This window comes from Ammospiza caudacuta, chromosome 16 (assembly GCF_027887145.1).
Source record: "Ammospiza caudacuta isolate bAmmCau1 chromosome 16, bAmmCau1.pri, whole genome shotgun sequence".
Classification (NCBI taxonomy): Eukaryota; Metazoa; Chordata; class Aves; order Passeriformes; family Passerellidae; genus Ammospiza; species Ammospiza caudacuta.
In genome coordinates, this window is record NC_080608.1 from 4,907,049 (window position 1) to 4,928,701 (window position 21,653).

The 21,653-nt window shown below is 41.4% G+C and overlaps 1 protein-coding gene across 7 annotated transcripts in view; it reads right to left on the reverse strand.

Moving 5' to 3' along the window:
• Positions 1 to 21,653, reverse strand: part of TENM2 (teneurin transmembrane protein 2) — a 480,673-nt gene that overhangs the window by 33,686 nt on the left and 425,334 nt on the right. For all 7 annotated transcript variants that reach the window (XM_058815456.1, XM_058815455.1, XM_058815450.1 and 4 more), the window contains 6 exons: positions 20,036 to 20,182; positions 8,647 to 8,857; positions 4,858 to 4,977; positions 2,605 to 2,866; positions 1,642 to 1,909; positions 352 to 495 (listed from right to left, as the gene is read on the reverse strand). In XM_058815456.1, coding sequence (XP_058671439.1) covers positions 352 to 495; positions 1,642 to 1,909; positions 2,605 to 2,866; positions 4,858 to 4,977; positions 8,647 to 8,857; positions 20,036 to 20,182 — 1,152 coding nt within the window. The remainder of the gene's footprint in view (positions 1 to 351; positions 496 to 1,641; positions 1,910 to 2,604; positions 2,867 to 4,857; positions 4,978 to 8,646; positions 8,858 to 20,035; positions 20,183 to 21,653) is intronic.

The window sequence follows — 21,653 nt, forward strand, 5'->3', positions numbered from 1 at the left end:
GGTGACTATTGAGAAAGGCAAAGGAGACTCAGTATCTTGTCCCAGACTTATATTCCTTGTAAGCTGCATCTCAGGTTAGGGGGAAAAGGAGGTCAAGCAAAAGGAACCAGGAATAGATGTGGCTAACATGAGAAAAACAGGGAAGACAGAAAGATATTACAGGGGAATAAATGAAAAACAGAATAGAGGATAAAGATTAGGACTTTAAGAAATTCAGCCTGTGCAGAACAGTAAAAAATGTGTTAAAATTCTATAGAAATTTTCTGACAATGGAAATATGTCTATAGACAATTTTCTGACAATGGAAATATGTCATATAGAACAGCAAACACAAGGAATGAACTAACTCACCACTCTTGACATTAAGTACATGATGTTTATCCAGAGACCATCCTCCTAAGTTTGAGGGATCCAGTTCAAATCCTTGCAGCAGTGCTGTCCTCTTCTCCCATAAAATGAGACTGGGGCAAGTCTCATATTCAAACCCCACAGACACTGAAATGAAATAAAATCTAATATACTTGCTGAACAAACACTGAATTAAATGTCCAGAGCAGGAGTATTCCAGTCCCCCAGCCCCCTCAAGAAGATGGAGTGATTACATTCCTCACTTTTATTCTAAAATATTATATTCAGATCTTTGACTAGACACAAATTTAAAACTTCATTCACATGTACTCTGCAGGGACCTGATCACTTCTGTTTTAATAGCTCACACTGGGAAGTGATGGGTTTGCTGAGAGGAGAGTGAGAAATAAAATTTTTAAAATATAGTAAAATTTTATTAAATAATTAAAACTATCAGATAGCAGGACAAGATAAATTCTTAATTTGCCAGATGTTCACAGCATTTATTTAGCATATTCATTTTACATACTATATACCAAACGGCAGTGAAAACTTCATGTGCATTTAAGCAAAATTACACTGTAAGCATTACACAGGAAAGCAATATCCCATGTAATAACATAAGAAAGTGAAACTATAGCAAAGAATAATTTAGAAATTATAGAAAATAATTAAGATTTAAAAAAAAAAAACCTGCTCTTTCCACATCGGCACAGCTCTGATGCTCATTTTTAACACTGCTGTATTAAAATTATTCAGACAGTCAATGAAAACTGAAAAATATTATGATGATCACTCTTCTTCCTACCCACTAGAACCAAGCTAACTAAAAATAGCTGTAGAACTACAAGACTGAACAGCATTAGAGGAACAGCATTTTCATTTCAAATGTGTTATGGCACAAGAGACTACAATAAGGGTATGTGTGAAAACCCAAATGCACTGCAGACTGCCAGCCAGTCCAGCACGAGGATCATTTTATAACTAAAGAAAACAAAATTATAATGATGGATTAGGTTTCCCTAAGTTCCTATGGCCAGTTTTTCCCATTGCCTGGTCTAAACCTTCTAAGTCAGGTTTAGAAACCCAGGAAACCCAAGCATGTTGATGAAGTTTAGACCTCTGAACATGATCCTGAATGTGTAAAAGAACCATAATAGAAAGATAAATTGTGTCAGGGAGACAAGAACTGTTCAGTCTACATGTGCTCCTCCATAAGGAAGTTTGCAGTTTTCTTATTTAGAATTATAGGTGTTGCTTGGAAACTCTTGGAGCTTGTATATGCTGACTTACCTACAGCATCTGACAACCCATAAACCTTCTGACCATAGGCATCTGTTTTGTCCCAGATAAATGTATATGCCAAGTTGGGAGATGCCTGAAATGATTTTTGGAACAAATGCCCTTCTACTGCTACCATCAAATGAACTTTGATCAGATTGAGTGGCACCAGGGTCTGAGTCATGATGATCTTCAGTAAGGATTTGTATCCAGCAGTGCGGGAACTCAGGTAGCTGAGCTTTATACTAGAGCCAGGGATCTCAATTTCCTCATGAAGAACCTGGGAAGGAAAGACATCAAACACTTTACATTATTGATTTTTCTTTTTTTTTTTAATGTATCACCTTGTGTATTCTTCTGAGCTTATGTCTTTCTCTTACTGGGAGTGGATGTCCTCAAACCAACACAGTTCAGGTGACATTTCTGACAAATAATTATTTGGTGTCTGTGTACACAACTTTTTAAGAGCCCACTGCTGGCAAAATGGCAAATAAGTACAAACATTTTTTACTGCAAGTTATATGCAAGGGTAACATAAGAAATATCATAGGAACCCACAACTTCCACTAACAGTATAAAACTGAATACAGCAGAGAAAAAAATAGCACCAACAGAGTTTGCCTTTGTTCTAATTAAGAAATAAGGAAACAGTCTGTGGTCAGCACCACATGCCAAGCCTTTGCAAAATTCTCTTCAAACACCTAAGCTGGCAACTGAAATAAACAGATATACTTGGTATGTTTTATGATAATGGGAGAGTGCAAGGCGATCAAAGATAAACGTGTCTGGGTGACATAAACCTTGGGATATCTCCTGCAGCCCTCATTAGAAAACCTGGCACCTGTCAGAACAAAGGCAGCTCTGCAGAGACATTTGCTGTAGTAATTGCAGGGGACACGTGGTGGCCCTGTGCTTGGACCAGAACTGTCACCTGCCCACTGAATTCCCCACCCTGCTCACTCACACTGTTATTACCTGGGTTTCTGGCACGATGGGATTGCGGCTGGGAGCGTCACTAAAGAAAGTTGAAAGTGGTGATGAAATGATGACTGGGTCAGGACGGACAAAGCCACTGAGATCACAGCTGGGAATGGAGTTCTCCTCTGTCTTCATCACAAGTGTGTCCATGGCATAGAAGCTGTTCCATGGCAGCCACACCGTCCTTTCCTGGCTCATGAACGGGGCCCGCTCAAAGTGCAGCGTCAGGGATGCTCCACCATTTGCAACCAAGTCAAACCTAGAAAAGTGTGGCCTTTAGAAGGGCAAGACTGAGTAATTCCAGTAATCACACTCCTGGCTAATGAGACAGCTACAGAGGCATACCAACAGCGATGGGTATTTATCTGGTTTTGGCTGGGATAGAGTTAATTTTCTTTCTAGTAGCTGGCGGAGTGCTGAGTTTTGGATTCAGGATATAATGTTGATAACACAGGGGTGCTTTTATTAAAGCAGAGCAATGCTTACACAGAGTCAGGGCCTTTCCTCCTCCTCACCCCATCACACCAGGGAGTAGAATGAGAGGCAGGAGGGGACACAGCTGGAAGAGTTGACCCCAAATGAACTGAGGGATATCTCAGATCATAGAGTGATATAGTAATATACATTGATATATAACTGCCATTATATAAACTAGGAGAAAAGCTGCTCAGAACCTGGCTGGGAATTAATTTATCTTTCTGTTATTTTCCTTTTTACTACAGTTTTTATAATTATTATTCCAGTTATTAAACTGCTTTTATCTCAATGCAAGATTTTTCTTACTTTCACCCTTGTGATTCTCTCCCCACATCACCAGAGGTAGGGAGAGTGAGCAGACCATGATTATGTTTTAAATGTCATGGTTCCAATGATCAATAATGGGATGTGAACCTCTGGCAACTAAACTGCTAAAAACCAGCCAAGACAAGCAATGATTTGAAGTCACTCGGACAAAACTCATTCTGATAAAATTATAAATCCTTAAATATTAAATAATTTAAAAAATACCCAACCAACAAACCACCACATTTATTATTACAAGTAACCTTTATATAGAAATAGCAGAGAAGCCAAGTGCATTCTGAGCAGAACACTGAATTATCCCTTTCCTAAAAGATCCTGTCCATCAAACATAAAATGGGACACATGGCAGTAAGACAACAGTAATGAGAAGCGGTCTACAAGTAAGAGTTCCTGTCCCCAAGATAACTGATCTATCATTTTTAAGAGAAATTAGGTGTTTCAACCTAATTTCCTAAATTCCAACTCCCTACACAATCACAGCAGTAATGTGGAGCTACGCAGGCATTTCAAACCTGGCTTAAATGAGAAATGCTTTCAGGTTGTTCTGACAACAGAAACAGGTATATTTGTTTTATGTAAATGCTGGCAACATAACAAATTACTCAATGACATCAATAATCTATGCAGATTTAAATATAGTTCAGCTCACCATTTACTGCAATTTTAAACTACTGAAATCAATATTTTACTTTTATTATAACAGATTAATATTCTGGAAAGTATGGAACTTCAATACTCCCTATAGTTCAGTTGACTTGTATTAATTATATCAATTCCATTGTTTTTATGCAAGACCAAGATAAAATGGCAAATGTTTACAATGCCTGTGTCAGATAAACTGTTTTAGTTACCACAGCCAGTAAACCAGATAAACCATGACACAATGACTTTTGTTTATCTGAATTTGTGTGCATTTCAAATAAGCTGATACAAGGGGGAAAAAGCACTTTTTTGCACAGCAGGAAATTGTCTAAATATACTCAATTAGAATCTTTTGATTACATTCTACCCTGAAGAAACTCAAAAGAGAGTGTCTCTTCAAAAGCAAAGAGAAACAGAAGGGAAATTTTAACAAAATATACTATTCTATAATGATGCTTTCTTTCTTTCCTAGAAGTGTTAGCCTGCTCTCCATTTTAAAATAAAATATTTCTTGTCTCAGCTGGATATTGCTGTAGCCCACAAATGTTTTCATAGATACAGAGCAATTTATTTGAAAGGAGTGTGCCTGCTAACACGTCATTATCAAAGTCAGCCTGTCCGTATTTACATGCAGTTAGTATTCAAAACGCCGTGTGAAAAATTACTTTTGTGTTTACTTAATAGCTCTTTGCCCTGGGAGGAAGGCAATGCCTGGTGCCACATGGTTCCATTAGATGACACCATCTGTTAATCAGCAAAGACACTGCAGAGCACCCAGGGGCTCAGGGGAGCAGGGACACTCACGTGCCATCCTGGCGAGTGATGGTGTAGCCGTACTTTGGATACTTGACAAACGACACGTTGACCCCAACTAGGGGAGTCCCATCTGTAGTCACCACTTGGCCTCTTATGAGAGACACAAGACTGGAAAAGAAAGAGAATTAAAGGTAGTAAAGCTAATTACAAAGGGAGGTTATGTCATTTATAAGTGAAGTAGTGGAACACCTGTACCGCATTTATTCTAAATACAGTTTACTCCAAAGGTTTTTAGAATATTGCCCAGCTCCCTCTATACACCTAAATCAAGAAAATGCTTGTTTATGCAGTGAGAAGTGCACACAGAATGGCAGTCAGTGCTCTTACCTAACAAGGGTTTGCCTCATTGTCTAACAAGGCTTTGCAGGGTACAAAGGTCCCTCCCATTCAGCCAGACCAAAGCTGTGCCCCTGCAGCCACTGAAACTCCAAAACCTCCCTGCAGGGCACAGTACCACTCCTGTGGGTGCCTGACACACTTGACAAACATGGAGCAATGCCACATCTCTGTTTTGTACCACCAATTCTCCACATCAAGGTTGAAATTCCCTCATCTCAGGGAGTGACTGATACCTGCACACTGCACTCCAGCCTGGTTTGGAACCCTTGCTTGCACTTTGCCAAAAGGAGGATTTGGTTTAAAGTCCAGCTTTACACACAGGCAAGACAAAGCATTTCTTTGGCCAGCAGGATAAGCAGCTTTGTTTAACCTAAGGGAGATGAAGATGAGCTATTCCTCTAAGAGGCACAGTCAGATTTTTTCTTTGGCAAGTGCTCTGCTGCTGCTAAGTGCACAGCAGGCACAAAGTGCTGCTGCTCCCAGCTGGAGAGGAGTTCCCAGCCCCTGGCTCCTTTCCCTTCCATCCTCCTGAGCCCTGAGAGAGGCAGATTGGGGAGGGAGAAACTGTTTGCTAAAAGGGCAATGGAAAAGGAAAAGCTCTTTGTGATGGCTTCCATTGCTATACTGGAAATGTGAAAACTGGAGAAGGTGAAAACAGGCAGAGTGAACTGCTCTTAACCCATAATCTCAGGGATTGTAAAACTGCACTTTTATATATTCACCAGTCTGTGCCTCCAGCAGGAGCCTCCAACTCTGCTCTGCTGACAGAAGGGGGATGAGGAGCCCTTCCAGCAGGACTGGGGCTGCTCCCAGAGCTCAGCAGGCTCCAGGCACAGCACCCTGAGCCAGCCATGTCTGAGCTGGGCAAGGGGACTAACCTGGGCTGAGCTTGGCTGGGCTGGACACTGACCATGGGCCCCTGGCACAGGACAGCTCCTTCCATCAGCGATACCAAGAACGGTTTGCAGCTCTATTCTGCCCACTCTGAGATGTGCAGGGGCTGGGAGGTACATTTCTAACTGTATTATATTGGCTATTTAACTGCTATTTCCTCATATTTTTATTTCAAATAGGGTGACATATTTTCTTCAATACTGCATTTAAAAAATCTAATTAATAAAAACGAGCCATTTCTGTTACTTTTCTTTTAGGATTTTCAAGTGCTTTTTCACCCATCAGGTCAATTTTTAATTTGCTAAATCAACATTTTGTAACAGAATATGGGATTTAATAGAAATTGAAACCTGTTGAGAAAAATCTGCTTGGGAACACATTGGACCAAGATAATTGTCTTGGCATTATTCATTTTGCTTGAATTATTTTATGTGACAAACACACAGAAACAGATGCAGGAAAAAAAGTCACTTAAGCTTCTCTAGGAAAACTGTGCAGAAAGTAGATTTAGAAAGAAATTGTCAGATGGCAGAAAAAAACTAATAATGCCCATGACTTAATTTTTTCTACCTTCAATTTTAGTATTTTAGGAAATAATTTGAATAAAATATTTTGGTCAATAATATTCCTTTTTATTTCTAAAATTTTAAATAAGGAACAAAATAGATATTAGAATAAGCTAAAATGTAGCTAAAATATGGACTTATAAGAAGCAATGTTTTGACTAATAGTCACACATACAATCACCTTTCTTTGGTAATCTTTTAAAAGTGTAACAGAAAAACTGAACTGATACAAGAATTATATATATATATATATATTTTTACCAAGGAATTTAAATGTGTACAAACACAGCTTTTTTTTTTTTTTTTTCCCCTGGAAACATCATTTAATCTTGTTTCTGCACAGAAAATAATAATTGAGATTTACCTATTTTAGCAATCAATAACTTATGTTATTTTTTCCTTTATAGTAGGAAATAACCGTTTTTCTTAAACTAAGACTGGAAAAAAAACCCCAAACCATTATTTTGTCTCACTTTTTCATGTCTTTCAATGGAATGACAGACTGAGCTCAGTAAACAGCTTACAAACACAGGAGCTACTTTTTGAGACAATGGCAGCTTCAGTATATGGAAAAGTTGGGATTTCAACTTTGTGGCACTTTTAAAAGACAAACCCATCAGTTCTAAAACTTACAATTTGACCCTATACATTAGATTTGCCTAAAATTGGTACCAAAAATAGCAGCTGAGCCATAGAATTATCAGAAGTACCTTTAAAACTTAGAGGTGAAGGCCAATTTTAACATCATTAATAGGTCATTTGCAAAGATGTGTTAAAATCTGCAGTGTAGCTCAGATGAGTAAAACAGAACTAAGAGTCCTACCATGAGGAACATTTAAAAAAACCCCCAAAACTAAAGTTTCCAAAGAGTTCTTTTTTTTAATGGAGCCTCAGGACTGAACTGCTCAGCTCCTGTTTAGTTTAGAGCACTAATTCATAGAACCATAGAATGGGTTTGAAGGGACTTTAAAGATCATTTTGTTCCAACCTCCTGCCATGGCCAGGGTCATTTTCCAATAGATCAGGCTGCTCCAATCCCTGTCCAACCTGGCCTTAAACACTTCCAGGATTTAAAAAAGGTGAAAGTAGAACAATTTTTTTTCTATTTTTTTCAACAACTCCACATGTGTATGCATGGAGTATTTTATAGAACAGCATAAAATCTATATTCCATAGAGTAGGATCCAACAGGAGTTTCCTGATGGAATATGGAAATGATTGTGCACAGCACAGGGGTGAGTACAATGGGGACCTGCCTGGTATATCCAGAAACATTATGATCCTCTTTTCACAGACAAATATTTAGGGACATGCTCTACATCACCCACTAAGCCTGTAATGGGATCCTGACTGAGAAAAATTCCTGTAATGAAGTGCAATCCTTTGGGTGTTATCTTAAATGAAGCTCTTTCTTCAGTTTTAACTTTGGTGATATGAACATAAATAATATACTCATCAATTTCTTAGCATGCAGAGGAAAACTCCCCCCTTGTGCAGGATCCCTGCTGCAGCAGAGCCACAGCTGGCACTGCAGGAGGGCTGAGCCCCCATGGGATGGGGCTGGGACACCCCCTGACACACAGGGGGCAGGGACTGCTCTCACTCTGGAAGTACTTTTTTTGTGGTTTGTACTATTACATCTGTATTTTTAGTTTTCCTAGTAAAGAACTGTTATTCCTATTCCTATATCTTTGCCTGAGAGCCTTTTAATTTCAAATTTATAACAATTCAGAGGGAAGCGGTTTGAATTTTCCATTTCTGGGGAGGCTCCTGCCTTCCTTAGCAGACACCTGTCCATTCAAACCACGACACGTGTCACATTCCCAGCTGCTCCCTGCAGTTGAAGGGGATTTCTCACCTGCAGTTGAAGGGGATTTCTCACCTGCTATTGGAGGGGCAATCTCACCTGCAGTTGGAGGGGATTTCTCACCTGCTATTGGAGGGGCAATCTCACCTGCAGTTGGAGGGGCTTTCTCACCTGCTGTTGAAGGGGTTCTCCCCAGGGATGATGTGGGTGCTGTCCTTCCCCACGAGCAGCTTGATGCGGTCGTAGAAGGAGCGGACGGCGGGCGCGGCGCCGTGGCTCTGCTGGATGATGTCCAGCGGGTCCCGCGAGCCCCGGCACAGCAGGCTGTTCTGGCAGGTGGCCTGCAGGCAGCAGTCAGGGTCCAGGCAGTCCACCAGGCCATCTGAAAGGTAACAGGCACCACTAAGATCCAGCACGGAGCTGTGGAGCAGTAATACCCATGGAAATCTTAAGGCACTGGGAAAAACGGTTAAAGTTCAGTCTTCATAGCATCCCCATGCCCCAAACCTGGTAAATCAGCCAACAGTGCCATGAGGATGAGGCTTTGAGCACATTCCTTAAAAACCACTACAATTAATGCAAATCAGGGTTAGATGAGGATGAATCTCAATAAATCTGTCAAGGACTGAAATTAGGCAAAAGGAAGTGGAAACAATAAAGGATTTCTGTTTAAGTTATTTGCTTGTTTGGCTGATTTTTTTTTTCCCTGTCTTGAGAATTATGCTGTTTGATTTTATTTGTTCCATTTGAAGAGCTGAGAGGAGATGGAGATGACAAAGCTATCATTATCAAAGTAAAACACAAATGACACTGTAGCCATTTTGGCAGTTCCCAGGGAAGGGCTGCTGGAGCTCCCACCTCCCATGGATAGCTGGCTCACAGCTTGTGTGCATGCTTGGACAAGGAATATCAGTCACAAAATTGGTGGGTTCAGTCATCATATTACAGATTGTTTTCTATCATTAATATTTTTTAAGATGCATTTTTAAGAAAAAAAGAGAATTTTAACACCAGAAATTAAAAGGGAATCAAGGGAGAGATCAATCTGTATATTTAGATAAATAACAATTTTAGCACATGCAGTAACAATTCTATCATCATCTCTTCATTTGGTATTATTATTTAACTTAAATATGTTCTCTCAATGGAGTTCTACTATAATTTAGAAATTATTAACCATTTGCTTTGAAATATTATCATCTCTAACAATTTACAAACATTTGTTCATCTACTCTGGCAAGAATCAGGAGTTCAATCTGCAATCTACTTATGTCTGTAACACTTTCCAAGGTGTATCAATCTGATTTTTGAATGCAAATATGGCCTGGATATACACTGAAAATCATACAAAAGAGAGAGCATTCCAGTATGGAAGCAGACAAAAGTACCTCAGGTTAAGATCATGACTCATGCATTTTCAAGATTTTCAAGTGCACAACAGACCAGCACAACTGGAAAAACAACAACCTAAAGGAAAAAAAACAATCTAAAAACTACAAAATACTTTCTTATTTTACAATTAGCCTTTTATATCCAACCCATTTTGTGTGCCTGAAATGACTGTGCCTGACCTGATTTAAAAACAAAATTGCCAAGTTATGCTGACAATGTTTCATTCAGGCCTCTAAGGAGATTTAAGTCAGACAAACTACCTTGTTGTGAGAGCTATATGTTGCTTTAAGGTCACTCGCCTCTTCACATTAAGAGCTCCATTCATCTTAAAATTCTCTCCAACAAGGCTGCAGGATCTTTCTGTTTTGTTACATCTAATTTTCCCCCCACTTGATATAATCATTCTGAGGACATCATTAGCTTCAGGGTATAACTCAAGGCAGTTTTCCTATTTCTGAGAATTCCTCAGCTTCTCCTCCATTCTGTGAGACCTCTACAACTCTGAACTGAGCTTTGCCCACTGTTAAGTCCACCCAGTTCTCAGATGACCACCAAGCAAGGAAACCCTATCAACACACTAGAAATAACAGAGGCAAACCACAGGATATAAATTACTCCCTCTGACAAATTTACATTTACCTATTGAGCTGCATCATATTTTGGCATAGCTGTTATTAGAGGTGAGCAGAAGTTCTGCCTGTAATGACCTCATCATGCAGCTGATTATGGGATGCTGTGGCCAAACACTTGTGATGACACCCTGAACTTGGAATGGCCATATCAATCCCTCAGGCTCCTGTCAGTCATGTGAATCACACCTTAATGCTCACGAGCCCCCTTGGATATTGTCTGACATTGCAATCTTCAGTAAATTACCCTGCCACTGCCAATCTCACCGTTATCTCACAAACAATCAAGCAGGCAATCAAACTGCTCTGAATTGCCAGTTCAGGACCTGGGAGGCTGCAAACATCTCCACTCAACAGCAGGGAAAATCCTGCCTGTGATTCCTTCCATGTAAGAAGGTTTTGCTGCAGTTCTGTGAAGTCAGACTCAGATGCTCTCAGATGCATCTTAAAACAATATTTAGAAAAGACGGGCATAGAGCATAACACAATTTACTTTTTCTAACATTATTACTTATATGGCTCTATTTCCCTGTAGTAATTTATCCTCAGATGGCAAACTTCAGGATTTAGGATATTTTCACCTCATGTGAACTAGCTGATCCAGCTTGTTGCAACAGCAGAGTGAGCTCTGGGTCTGCTCAGCACACACAGCCAGGCCCTGGGCACTGCTGCTGGGTATCAAGGGCTTACACACCCCTGTGCTGCTCACATCCACAGCTGCTGCTCTTATTGACTCTGCTGCTCTGAAATCTCTGCCTCCATGCACCAAAGAGTAGTGGTTACTGTCAGAATATATCTGCTTTTAGGCCATGTTTGCCTAATTTGCTATCTGGACTATTATTTCAGAATGGCTGAGATTGGCAAGGACCTCTGGAGGTGATCAGCTCTGGCCCCTGCTCAAGCAAGGCTACCAGACACTGGATGCCCAGGTTGCCCACACAGCTTTTGAAATGTCTTCTAGGATGGAAACTCCACAGCCTCACTGGGCACCCTGCTCCACTGCTCAGTCACTGGACAATGTGACACAAGTGACATTTGTGCCTGGGGTTCTTCCTCAGGTGCAGGACCTTGCACTTCATGAGGTTTCTCTCAGCCCATTTTACCAGCCAAATTGTACCATTATATATGAAGTAAATTGTTACAGAATCATTAATTTGCATTAGACTCAGCTGATTAAAAGCAGAGTTAGAAAAAAAGTACCTTCTGTAAAAGAAAATTCTGCTATTAACATAAATTTTAATTAGAATTCAGTACTGTGGGTTTTAATATATATTTCTGAGCTTGTCATCCTCCAAATTTCCTCAGGTATGCTGAATTATTTATATGGTTAATGACAAACCCTCACCACTTGCCTCACCAAAATATTGCTGCTTTTCATGGCACACAGAGCTGAGTTTCAAGTGGTTAGTGACCTCTCTGATACTCTGCATGCTAAAGGGAGGAGGCTGGAGAGGGAGCTGAGATGGTGCTGAAACTTCTCCAACAATTTGCGACCAACACAAGTCCTGACTTGGCCTTAACTGAGATGAAATAAATAGGAAATTTTGATCTGATTTAAACTGGCAGCACAGGCTTAGCTCTCCATTGCTGTTCGTGGTATTTCTGAATTCTCAAATCTTTTCAGAAATGAAGCAAGTGACATGGTATCCCTCTTGAAGAGTTCACTTGGTTAATGGATCCACACGATTCTCAACTTTCTCTGAACTGTTCCACAAGCTTTTTGGCAGAATTCACTACACAGCACAGAGAAAACTTCAAAGAAACACTTGAAAGTAGATTAACCTACTCATGCATGTCATATTTATGACTGCCTTACTATTGTGTTCCTCTTGACCATCATTAGAAGGACTAAAAAGGCTCTCAGGAGGAACAGTGATATTTTTTACCACATTACTGTTCTAATGTGTTTAGAACCTGTCAGCACCAGTGTTCCAGCATCACTGAATATATTTCTCACCATGTCCAGGTTACTGGATTGTAGAAGTAGAAAGGTGCTACATATTTCTGCAGAAAGCTGATGCTTGAGCTATTGGGGTTTATAAATCCCAATGAGTAAATTATCTACAGTTTCCACACTTCCTCCAATACCTGCAGGTTGTGCTTTGGGTTCAATTCACTATGCACACCAGAATGAGTGAACCTTGACCTGACATCCAGCTTGCTCAGCCAATGCTTTCTGTACCCACAAGGGACAATTCTGCTTCCAACCCAAAACTCCTGAGCCCACGCTCAGCAGAGGGCATCCTTACACTGCACTAGCTGCAGGAGCTGGGGACTTTCAGAGCCTAATTCCTGGAAATTTTTCTTTTTCCAATAAACATTTCAGACTGATGATTAAAATGGAGGTGGGGAGGGGGGGGAACAGCAGCTACTACAAACCCTGAGGGCAAAAGGGTCTTTGATCACTCTAAGGGCAAATTAGTTAATTTATCATGAACCGATTTTAATTATGTGCAGTATTAATATACCCAAGGTGAAAGAATTAAAGATTCTCTATCAGATTATCAAAAGAGTAGGCCTTCTCTGCCAACACAGAAATATATTAATTGAGCTCTAAAACTGCATGCAAAACTCCTTCCACAGGCAGGCTATGCCACAGCCCAGGATATCTTATTACCAGGAAGTTTATCTAATATTTAACCCAATTTTTCACACTTTTGTAGCTTGATCTAATTACTGTTATCTATATTGGCATGTATCATTCAAAATAATTCCTCAGAAGTTTCTGGTGCTCACAAGAAAGGGAATGCTTCTATTCCTGCTCCAGCCCTGTAAAGACTCCCTGTAAACCATCAGGACATTGATTATAACACTGGCTTTTGTATCTAACTGTGAGCATAACAGAGTATTTTTGTAACCCAAACTGCCTTTCAAGACAAGCTGGATTGTAAATCCCAAACTGTGGTAAGGTAGAATGAACCTGGAGATTGGTTGTGCCTTTGAATACCCCAAAATTTTCCCAATGATGTTTTAAAGTACCCTGGAGGATGAGTGGTGAAGCACCCACCCCACTTCCCTGGCCCACTCGGGATCCCTGTGCTGCTGAGTTTTGGCATGAGGAAAAGCCTCATTCCTGAGAGCAGCACTGCAGGAACCCACTGCAGGGGTAGCTCCAGCCTGGGGGTCCCTCAGAACCTCTGGAGAACTGATGTCCTAAGTCCAAACCACTCCTTGCTCAGAGCCAGGCCGACCCAAAGGGCTGCACTAAAAAAAAATGAAACTTGAAAAACAATGTTTGCCCAGCTCCAGTGTACATGGACACCTACAGGGGTGCTGGAGCCTTTCCAAACCATGGAATTTGCAGGCTCTGAGCTCCTTGTTTTCCCTGCAGTGAGGCACTGCAGACCACATCCCAAGGGGGACAGGGATAAGTGTGAAGGTGAGCAGAGGCTGACATGGAGCTGTAACACAATCACATACAAGCACACTCATTAGCTCTTGTCAAAATTTGAGTGCCTACTTTTGATACAGATTTTATACCCGAGCCTACGAGACTCACTCTGGCCCCCACCCACTACAGATTTCAGCTCCTGATTGCATTTAATGTTCCACAACTGACTATTGCACAGGCTCTGGGAAAGGTATTTTCTGTGCCAAGAGTATTCTGGGTATTTATATTGAGAACTTCATAAAAACTTTTGTCTGTGCTGAATTAGAGACCCCTGCTGAGGCAATGCTTGTTGAGGCAAGCTAAATTACATGATTTGCTTTTGTACTGTGAAATACTTGTATTATCTTAAATGTCATGAGCCTGATGCAGTATCAAGTCACAGGATTTGTAATTTTCTAAAAGCAATTTTTTTCTAAATGTTTATTGCAGGAAGACACTTCTCTTTTCTTTCTATTTTCCTTCTGTCTAATTTCAGAGATGAGTTTTCTAAGACAACTCAAATAAACAGCCTTTCAATCAGTCAAGTGCACTGTCCTGACAGTGAACTTCACTAGAAATGCATTTTTCTTGTGAATTGAAGAGATTTCATGATGGAGCAGCTAGTTGGCTTTCTCTAATTCATTATTTTTAATGTATTGTGCCAAACAGAATTACCACCAACTGTACTTCCTGGTGGGGTTAAAGATATAGAGTAACAAATTGAAGGGCAAAATGTGCCTTCTGAGAGATGCACATCTCTCTTTGGAAAGCCAAGCGGAAAAGAAATTAAAATGTATTTTAAAAAGAATGTGCTACTTTGCATAACAAATAAGAAATTCCTCTTTTCTGTTTGGCTTAGTATTCTATACTGCTAGGGGTTGCTTCCTTTCCTTCTCCTACCAATTTTAGTCCAGATAATTACATTGTGAGGAGAAATGTGATCTGGGAAGTGATAGAAGCAGTGACTGCATTTAAGCTTTTTTAAAAATTTATTTCTTTTTAACCTGCCTGCACCTGCCCTCTTCATCCTGATCAAATACTAAACAAATTTAGCAAAACTTTGCTTATTTCCTGTTTTTCATTCTCTGAGACTACATAATTTAACTCTCTTGCCAATAAAAACTACAAAAATGAGTAAATTTGAACAGATGCAAAAGGGGGAGAAGAGAGAAAGAAGGAGGAGAAAAGCCTAGAAGGAGCAGCCCCAGTGGGCAATATGGGCTTGTGCCAAAGCTGCCTCTGCAGAGGACACGATTCTTAAATCTCTTTCCCAAATTATCTCAAGACATTCAGGACAAACATTCCTAAATGTGATGGATATCAACTGCATCCAACATTTAGTGAAACTATAATTTAGGAAAGACATCTGAGTTTTGCTGTGTATCCCATTGTCTCATGCAGCTGGAAGTGCTGCAAAGTCTAAGGTGAAATTTAGTTAAACTGAAGTAATTTAGGGAAACTAAAAATATTTTTCTATTTAGGAACAAGCAAATTATTATAAAATAGTTATTTCAAAATGATGGGTATAAACAGCCACAGTAGTGATTTCCTTGTGCAATATGCCAAAAGAAATAGGAATGTAAAAAGTAGCATATCCTCTCCCATTCCTCAAAATACCATCAGTAATGCCTAATTTCCTAAAATAAAGCCATGGTGAATTAAATAGGTTATACGTGTCTGTTAGGGGGATTATATATTGTAATCACAATTACAGGTCTTAAAATAAAGCTATTTCTAATCCCTCCAAAAGATGCTTAATAATGATTAGATTACTGAGGGTCTGATTAAGGGAAGAAATTAGCTTTAGAAGCAGCCACAGTGAGCAAATTATGTAATCCAAACATGGTTTGGAAAACAGAAGCACTTTCCAATTTCGAGAGATGTTAAAAGTGAGGCTATGCCAGAATCCCCTCACTTTTCAGTTAGGCTTTCTCCTTACAGAGAAATGGAAAAAAAACAAACAAAAAAAAAAAAAGCAGCAAAAGCAAAACGAAACCCAACCAGTAAAAGCCCCCAAAAAGATAAATAAGAGGTTTTCAAGTTTTTTCAGCAAAGTAGCCTGTGCACCATGGTAACCCTAAACACGTTCATTATGAATCACAGAACCACAGGCTGGTTTGGGTTGGAAGGGACCTTAAAGCTGATCCAGTGCCAGCCCTGCCTGGGGCAGGGACACCTTCCACTGTCCCAGGTTGCTCCAAGCCCTTCCAAACTGGCCTTGGGCACTTCCAGACCTAGATAAGCCATATCTTGATTTGCCATGTGATGGCAAGGGCAAAAGCAGGTGAATTTCCCAGTGTTACCTCAGATCATTCACCCTGCACAGCCCTAGGAGGAGAAAGCAGCTTTGGAGCCTCTCTCCTCCCGCTGCTCTGGAATCACATTTTATTCATGCCAGTAATCCACACTGACATCTCATTTAAAATGAAGATTTGTAAGTCTAAAAGAGAGGGGGACTCATCTGCCTCTTCTAGGAATAGACCAACGAAAGGACATTAATCTAAAATGGAAAGAAAATATTAAGTATAATCTTTCATTTTTCTCTTTTTGAACTATGGTATGGAGTTTGCATTGTGGCAGATAATAAGACAAAGCAGGACAAATGGGAAACCCTCTGGAGTCAGTGGCAATGCTCTCCTTGACATCCATAAAATGAAGACTTGGCCCAAGGCATTTGAATCTGATTGTGAGATACAATTGCAATAAGAATGGCTGAACAGGGAAAAAGCTCCAAAATATGTTAAATCTGCTGCCACAGAAGATAGGAAATGATAGTTCCCTTTCAGTGACATGCTGAAGGAATTGTATTTTAACAATATGCAGAGATGGACAGAAAGGAAAGAGGCTCAACTGTCCAGAAAAGAACTCATTTAGGAAAAAGAGGGAAAAAAAGGTATTTTTAGCTACCCTACTGCCTTCCAAAAGAACAGCTTGTGTGTTCTGTACTACCCCAGAACTGCTTGCTTATGTTAACAGAGCAATGTTGGTAATGGAGCAGCAAATGAGTTCAACACTTTGCTGCAAATAAACTCAGCTGAGTTTCAAATGAAAAGAGTGACTGGGAGAAGAGGCAATTCCTTTAACTTCCAATAAACTTGCATTTTATGTGAAACTTGGCATTCTGGTAACTAGCTGGATCCTTACTATTGATTCCCATAGTACACTTTTCAGCTTTGTCTAATGAAAAAGCTTAATTTTATCTGTTCCTTTAAATAGAGAGTCACAATTACATCAAGGTGCAGCTTGAAGCACAGAACACACACAGCCCTTCCACCCTCTCCATTCCTGCAAACTCCCCTCTGAACACGGAGCCCAGAGCACAGACTCCTGGCCAGGTGTGCAGAACCAGACATGTACAGGGCAGTGCATCTCAGGCAAAGGCAGGGCTGCATTCTGAGATTTATTAATCATTAAGGGATTAATATTATATTTGTCTTTGAATTTTGTTGTAGTTCTTGTGAATTTGACAAGCTGGTAGTCAGGAAAATGCCTCTGTCCTCACAGCACACATGAGACAGAATTCCAGGACATCTCAAGAGGAATCTGAACCCCAAAATATGATGGAGCAAACTGCAGCAGCACAAACCACCAAGGCATGGGAGAGACTGAGAGCGCTGCAGTGGCACAGCCTGAGGGGAGCAGCATGCAGGAAACACAGCAGAGCTCAAAGTGCCTCTGGTTCTTCAGAAATGCCTGGAAAGCTTGAGGAGAAGCAGCAGCTGAACAAGTGTTGAGCTCCCTTATACAAACATTCTATGGGAATTAGTGAGGATGAGACTACAAGAGCAGGAATGATCATTGAATTAAATTGCTGAGACTAATTTCCACCTAAACCCCACGTGAAAACATGGGGGTCAAAGGGACTTCTCAGGTTGTTTGGATCTTGGATCAAGCTTAAATTTTCAAACTATTTACACTCACAAGAACCAGTGACCAGTAACCTCTCTAGAATCCAGAAAAAAATTACTTAAAATGCAAACACTGAGAACATCTGGAGAGTTCTCCCCTAAGCCTTTCCAGCCTTCAGCTAGACCAACTAATTTTCTTTCAGGTGCTTTACTATGGTAAACCAAAATCCATGCAATTCACATGATAATGGAATATACAATTCTGCATTAATTATTAATTCATAATATGATGTATCTGTTGTATGGCAATTCTGTCTGTATTCTTTGCCTCTGATGAGCTCCTGTTTACTCTCCTTGAATAAGTTTTACAATTTTACAGTTTTTCATCAGGATGAGCAGCAGAATATTGTCACTGGTCATTTTTTCCCCTGCTTGCCTGTCTGTTTTACAAGTGCAAAATAATGTCCTGGGTAGATAAATAAACCTCTTATTGCAATTTTTCTAATAACATTTCCAACCTTTTTCCTTTCTTTGAGGAAATTCTAATAATACATCTGTTTTCAAATTTCCCTTTATAATCTTCAAAGCATGTAAAAACTGCAAACCTAAGCATTTCACCTTTTAGTTTCTTACACTGAATATTAACACAAGTTTAGTGGGTTTTGTTGTATACTTAAAAGCCAATTATTGTACTCTGGCAGTTAGATTCTGCTTTCTATAATTCAGTAACAGCTATAAAGCAAGTTCTAGTTCTCTGAAACTGAAATAGCTTTTGAACTTCTAAAATACTTTTGTAAGCACTGAGCATGTGAAACCAAGGAACTAACAGAGGATTTACAAATTAAAACAAGTTGATGACATTCAGCTGTTGTTAATATCATGTAATCAAAACCAAATACACCTGTTCCTCAGTTTGGGACTTACTTAAATTAAAATACTCAGCCTAATGACAATTCTACCCTTGATACAGCCCAATCTTGCTTTGCAGTTTTAGGAAATAGATTTATAAAATATTTATTAATCAGCAAACGGCGGATGTTTTCTTTAGATTAATTATTGGCCAAAGGAAAGGGAAGGAGTCTCAAGGAAAAAAAGCTGTGTCTGATGCTTGGTTTATAGCAGATAGCAGAAGCATATGAAAAAGAATCTGTGTGACTTTCTAAAGACATTATATTGAAAGTTAATAAGAAAGTTCCTTTAAATTAAGGAGCAAATTAACCAATCTTTTTGAGAAGTAAAACATCTCAGAACTGTTTTCAGGCCACCATGGAAGGCTCAACAAAACCCAAAAAACATCTTTGAAGGGAAACACAGGACACATCCTATATTTAATAGTGATATGTCTGACACAGGGCAGGGAGAGCAGAGCAGGGATGTCAGCCCCTTACCCTACATGCACATGGAGCACACCTCACCCTGCCCTGCAGAGCCTGGCACAGGGACTGTACAGTGTGACAGCAAGGGACAGCCTGGCAAGGGCAGTGCACAGCAGGGACAGCCTGGCAGAAGCTAAGGGACAGCCTGGCATGGGCTGTGGGACACCAAGGGACAGCCTGGTAGGGGTGAGGGACAGCAAGGGACAGCCTGGTAGGGGCTGTGGGACACCAAGGGACAGCCTGGCAGGGCTGTGCCCAGCAGGGACAGTCTGGCATGGGGACTGTGCAGTGTGACACCAAGGGACAGTCTGGCAGGGCTGTGCCCAGCAAGGGCAGCCTGGCAGGGGCTGTGGGACACCAAGGGCAGCCTGGCAGGGCTGTGCCCAGCAGGGACAGTCTGGCAGGGGCTGTGGGACACCAAGGGCAGCCTGGCAGGGCTGTGCCCAGCAGGGACAGTCTGGCATGGGGACTGTGCAGTGTGACACCAAGGGCAGCCTGGCAGGGCTGTGCCCAGCAGGGACAGTCTGGCAGGGGCTGTGGGACACCAAGGGCAGCCTGGCAGGGCTGTGCCCAGCAGGGACAGTCTGGCAGGGGCTGTGGGACACCAAGGGACAGCCTGGCAGGGGCTGTGGGACAGCTGGCAGGGCTGTGCCCAGCAAGCAGGGGACAAGGCCAGCACGGTGGCTCTGTGGCCGCTCCGAGGGGCACAGGGCGCTCCGTGCCGCTCCTCAGCAGCAGCGGCAGCGGCAGCTCCGCTCGGGCCGCGCTCCCAGCCGGGCTGGCCTGGCACCGAGCCGGGCTCCCTGCGGGTCCCGCCCGGCCGCAGCTCGCTGTCCATGCTGGAGAGCAATGTGACCCCTGCCAGCAGTGCGGGACATGGCAGGACATGGCAGGACAGTGCCTCCCGAGGCCCTCTGCCCGCCGGCACTGACGAGCCCCGCTCACCTCCCTCGTTGTCCTTGCTGTCGGCGCAGGCCGTCTCCATGGCCACGCTGCAGCCCGGGCCCCTCCAGCCGCTCTGGCAGACGCACTGCCAGCTGTTCTGGCCCAGCGTGCACCTCCCGTTGCCGTTGCACAGGTCCGGACAGCCATCTGCGAGGACAAACGGACAAGGTGAGCCCCGGGCACCCCCTCCCCGCTGCGCTCAGGCCGTGCTACTGTGCAGACAAAAAGGCTCGGTCCTGCCACCGCCGGGAACGCTCGGTTAACGAAGGGACACCCTGCAGCAATGGGGATCTAGCTCGGGAGCCCTACTCCTGTAACACCTGTCTGAAGGTCCAGACCTTGAGCTGATAGAAATGACAGCCTGCTGACAGATCTGTCTCTTATTTTTCCCTCTGTATGTGCGTACGCATCTTCTTCATCAACAAGCTTGTCAATGCTCAGAGGACTTTTTGTAGTGAGTATCGCATTATTCTCCAGAATAATTTATTTAAACTTTGTGTCTAAACACAAAGTTTAAATAAATACTTCTATCTATTTAAATAAATGAATTAATATCTTCCTTCATTGATGGTAATTTTAGAATACCTACTTATTTAACACTAAGTTTACTTATATTTTGGTGTCACATCTTACACTTTCTGAAAAAAACATATTAGAAGAGATATCCCCTCAAAGATGAGTGTTTTGAATGGACTATGAATATGACATGACTTATTGTATAGCAAGAGCCAAATTAGGAACAAAAATACTAATTAGCTAAGCTACTTACATGTTCTAACAAATGTCCATAGGTGATAGAATACCTCAACTCCTTTCTCCGGGAAGTAAATGAGTCCCAGGAGACATTAGAGTATCTTACTGAATATTCATTATGGAAAAAGGTAAGAAAACCAAACTGCAGCCTTGGTTCATACAACCAGATCCATCAATACCCAATCCGCACAAGCACAGCTATTTTTTGTCTGTGGGGTGACAGAAGATTTGAGGCCAACCTCTCAGAGCACCTCTTTGAGCAGGAGGAGAAGGCTGTGCTGCCTGACAATAGGTTTTTTCTTTTACAAACCTGTTCAGAAAGCCACAGCTCTGAGTTTGTCTCCTCCTACCCCTCCCAGCTGCCTTGGCTGTAGCCAGGTGAAGTCAGAGAGCAATTTCTCTGACCCCAGACTCATTCTCACAATGCTGCAGCAGCTTCCCATACAACAAAGTGATGCTCCTGGAACTCACAGCTGGTATCACGAGAGGTCAGAGACTCTGAGTCCATGTTACACAGAAAGCTGTTGGCAGACAGAAACAAGTCCTACAAGTTGTTGTGTATTAAAAAAAAAAAGTCTCTTTCACTTAGATTTAGGATTATTTTGCCACTACATATCTTAGCTTAAAAAAAAACAGTTACTTTTGCAGCACAGGTAATAGATTTTCAAGACATTTCGTTTATCTCTTCCATTTGTCAGGTTGTTTGAATGACCAATATGTTAATGTTTGAAAGGAGGAGGCATCACAGTGTAGGACAAATTATTTGTTTTAAATGAAAACCAAACAGTAATTGTGAATATACCCATGTGGTTGGTTTTCTACTGAGGCACCGACAAGAATTAAATCACTGAAGCAGTTTGCCTTG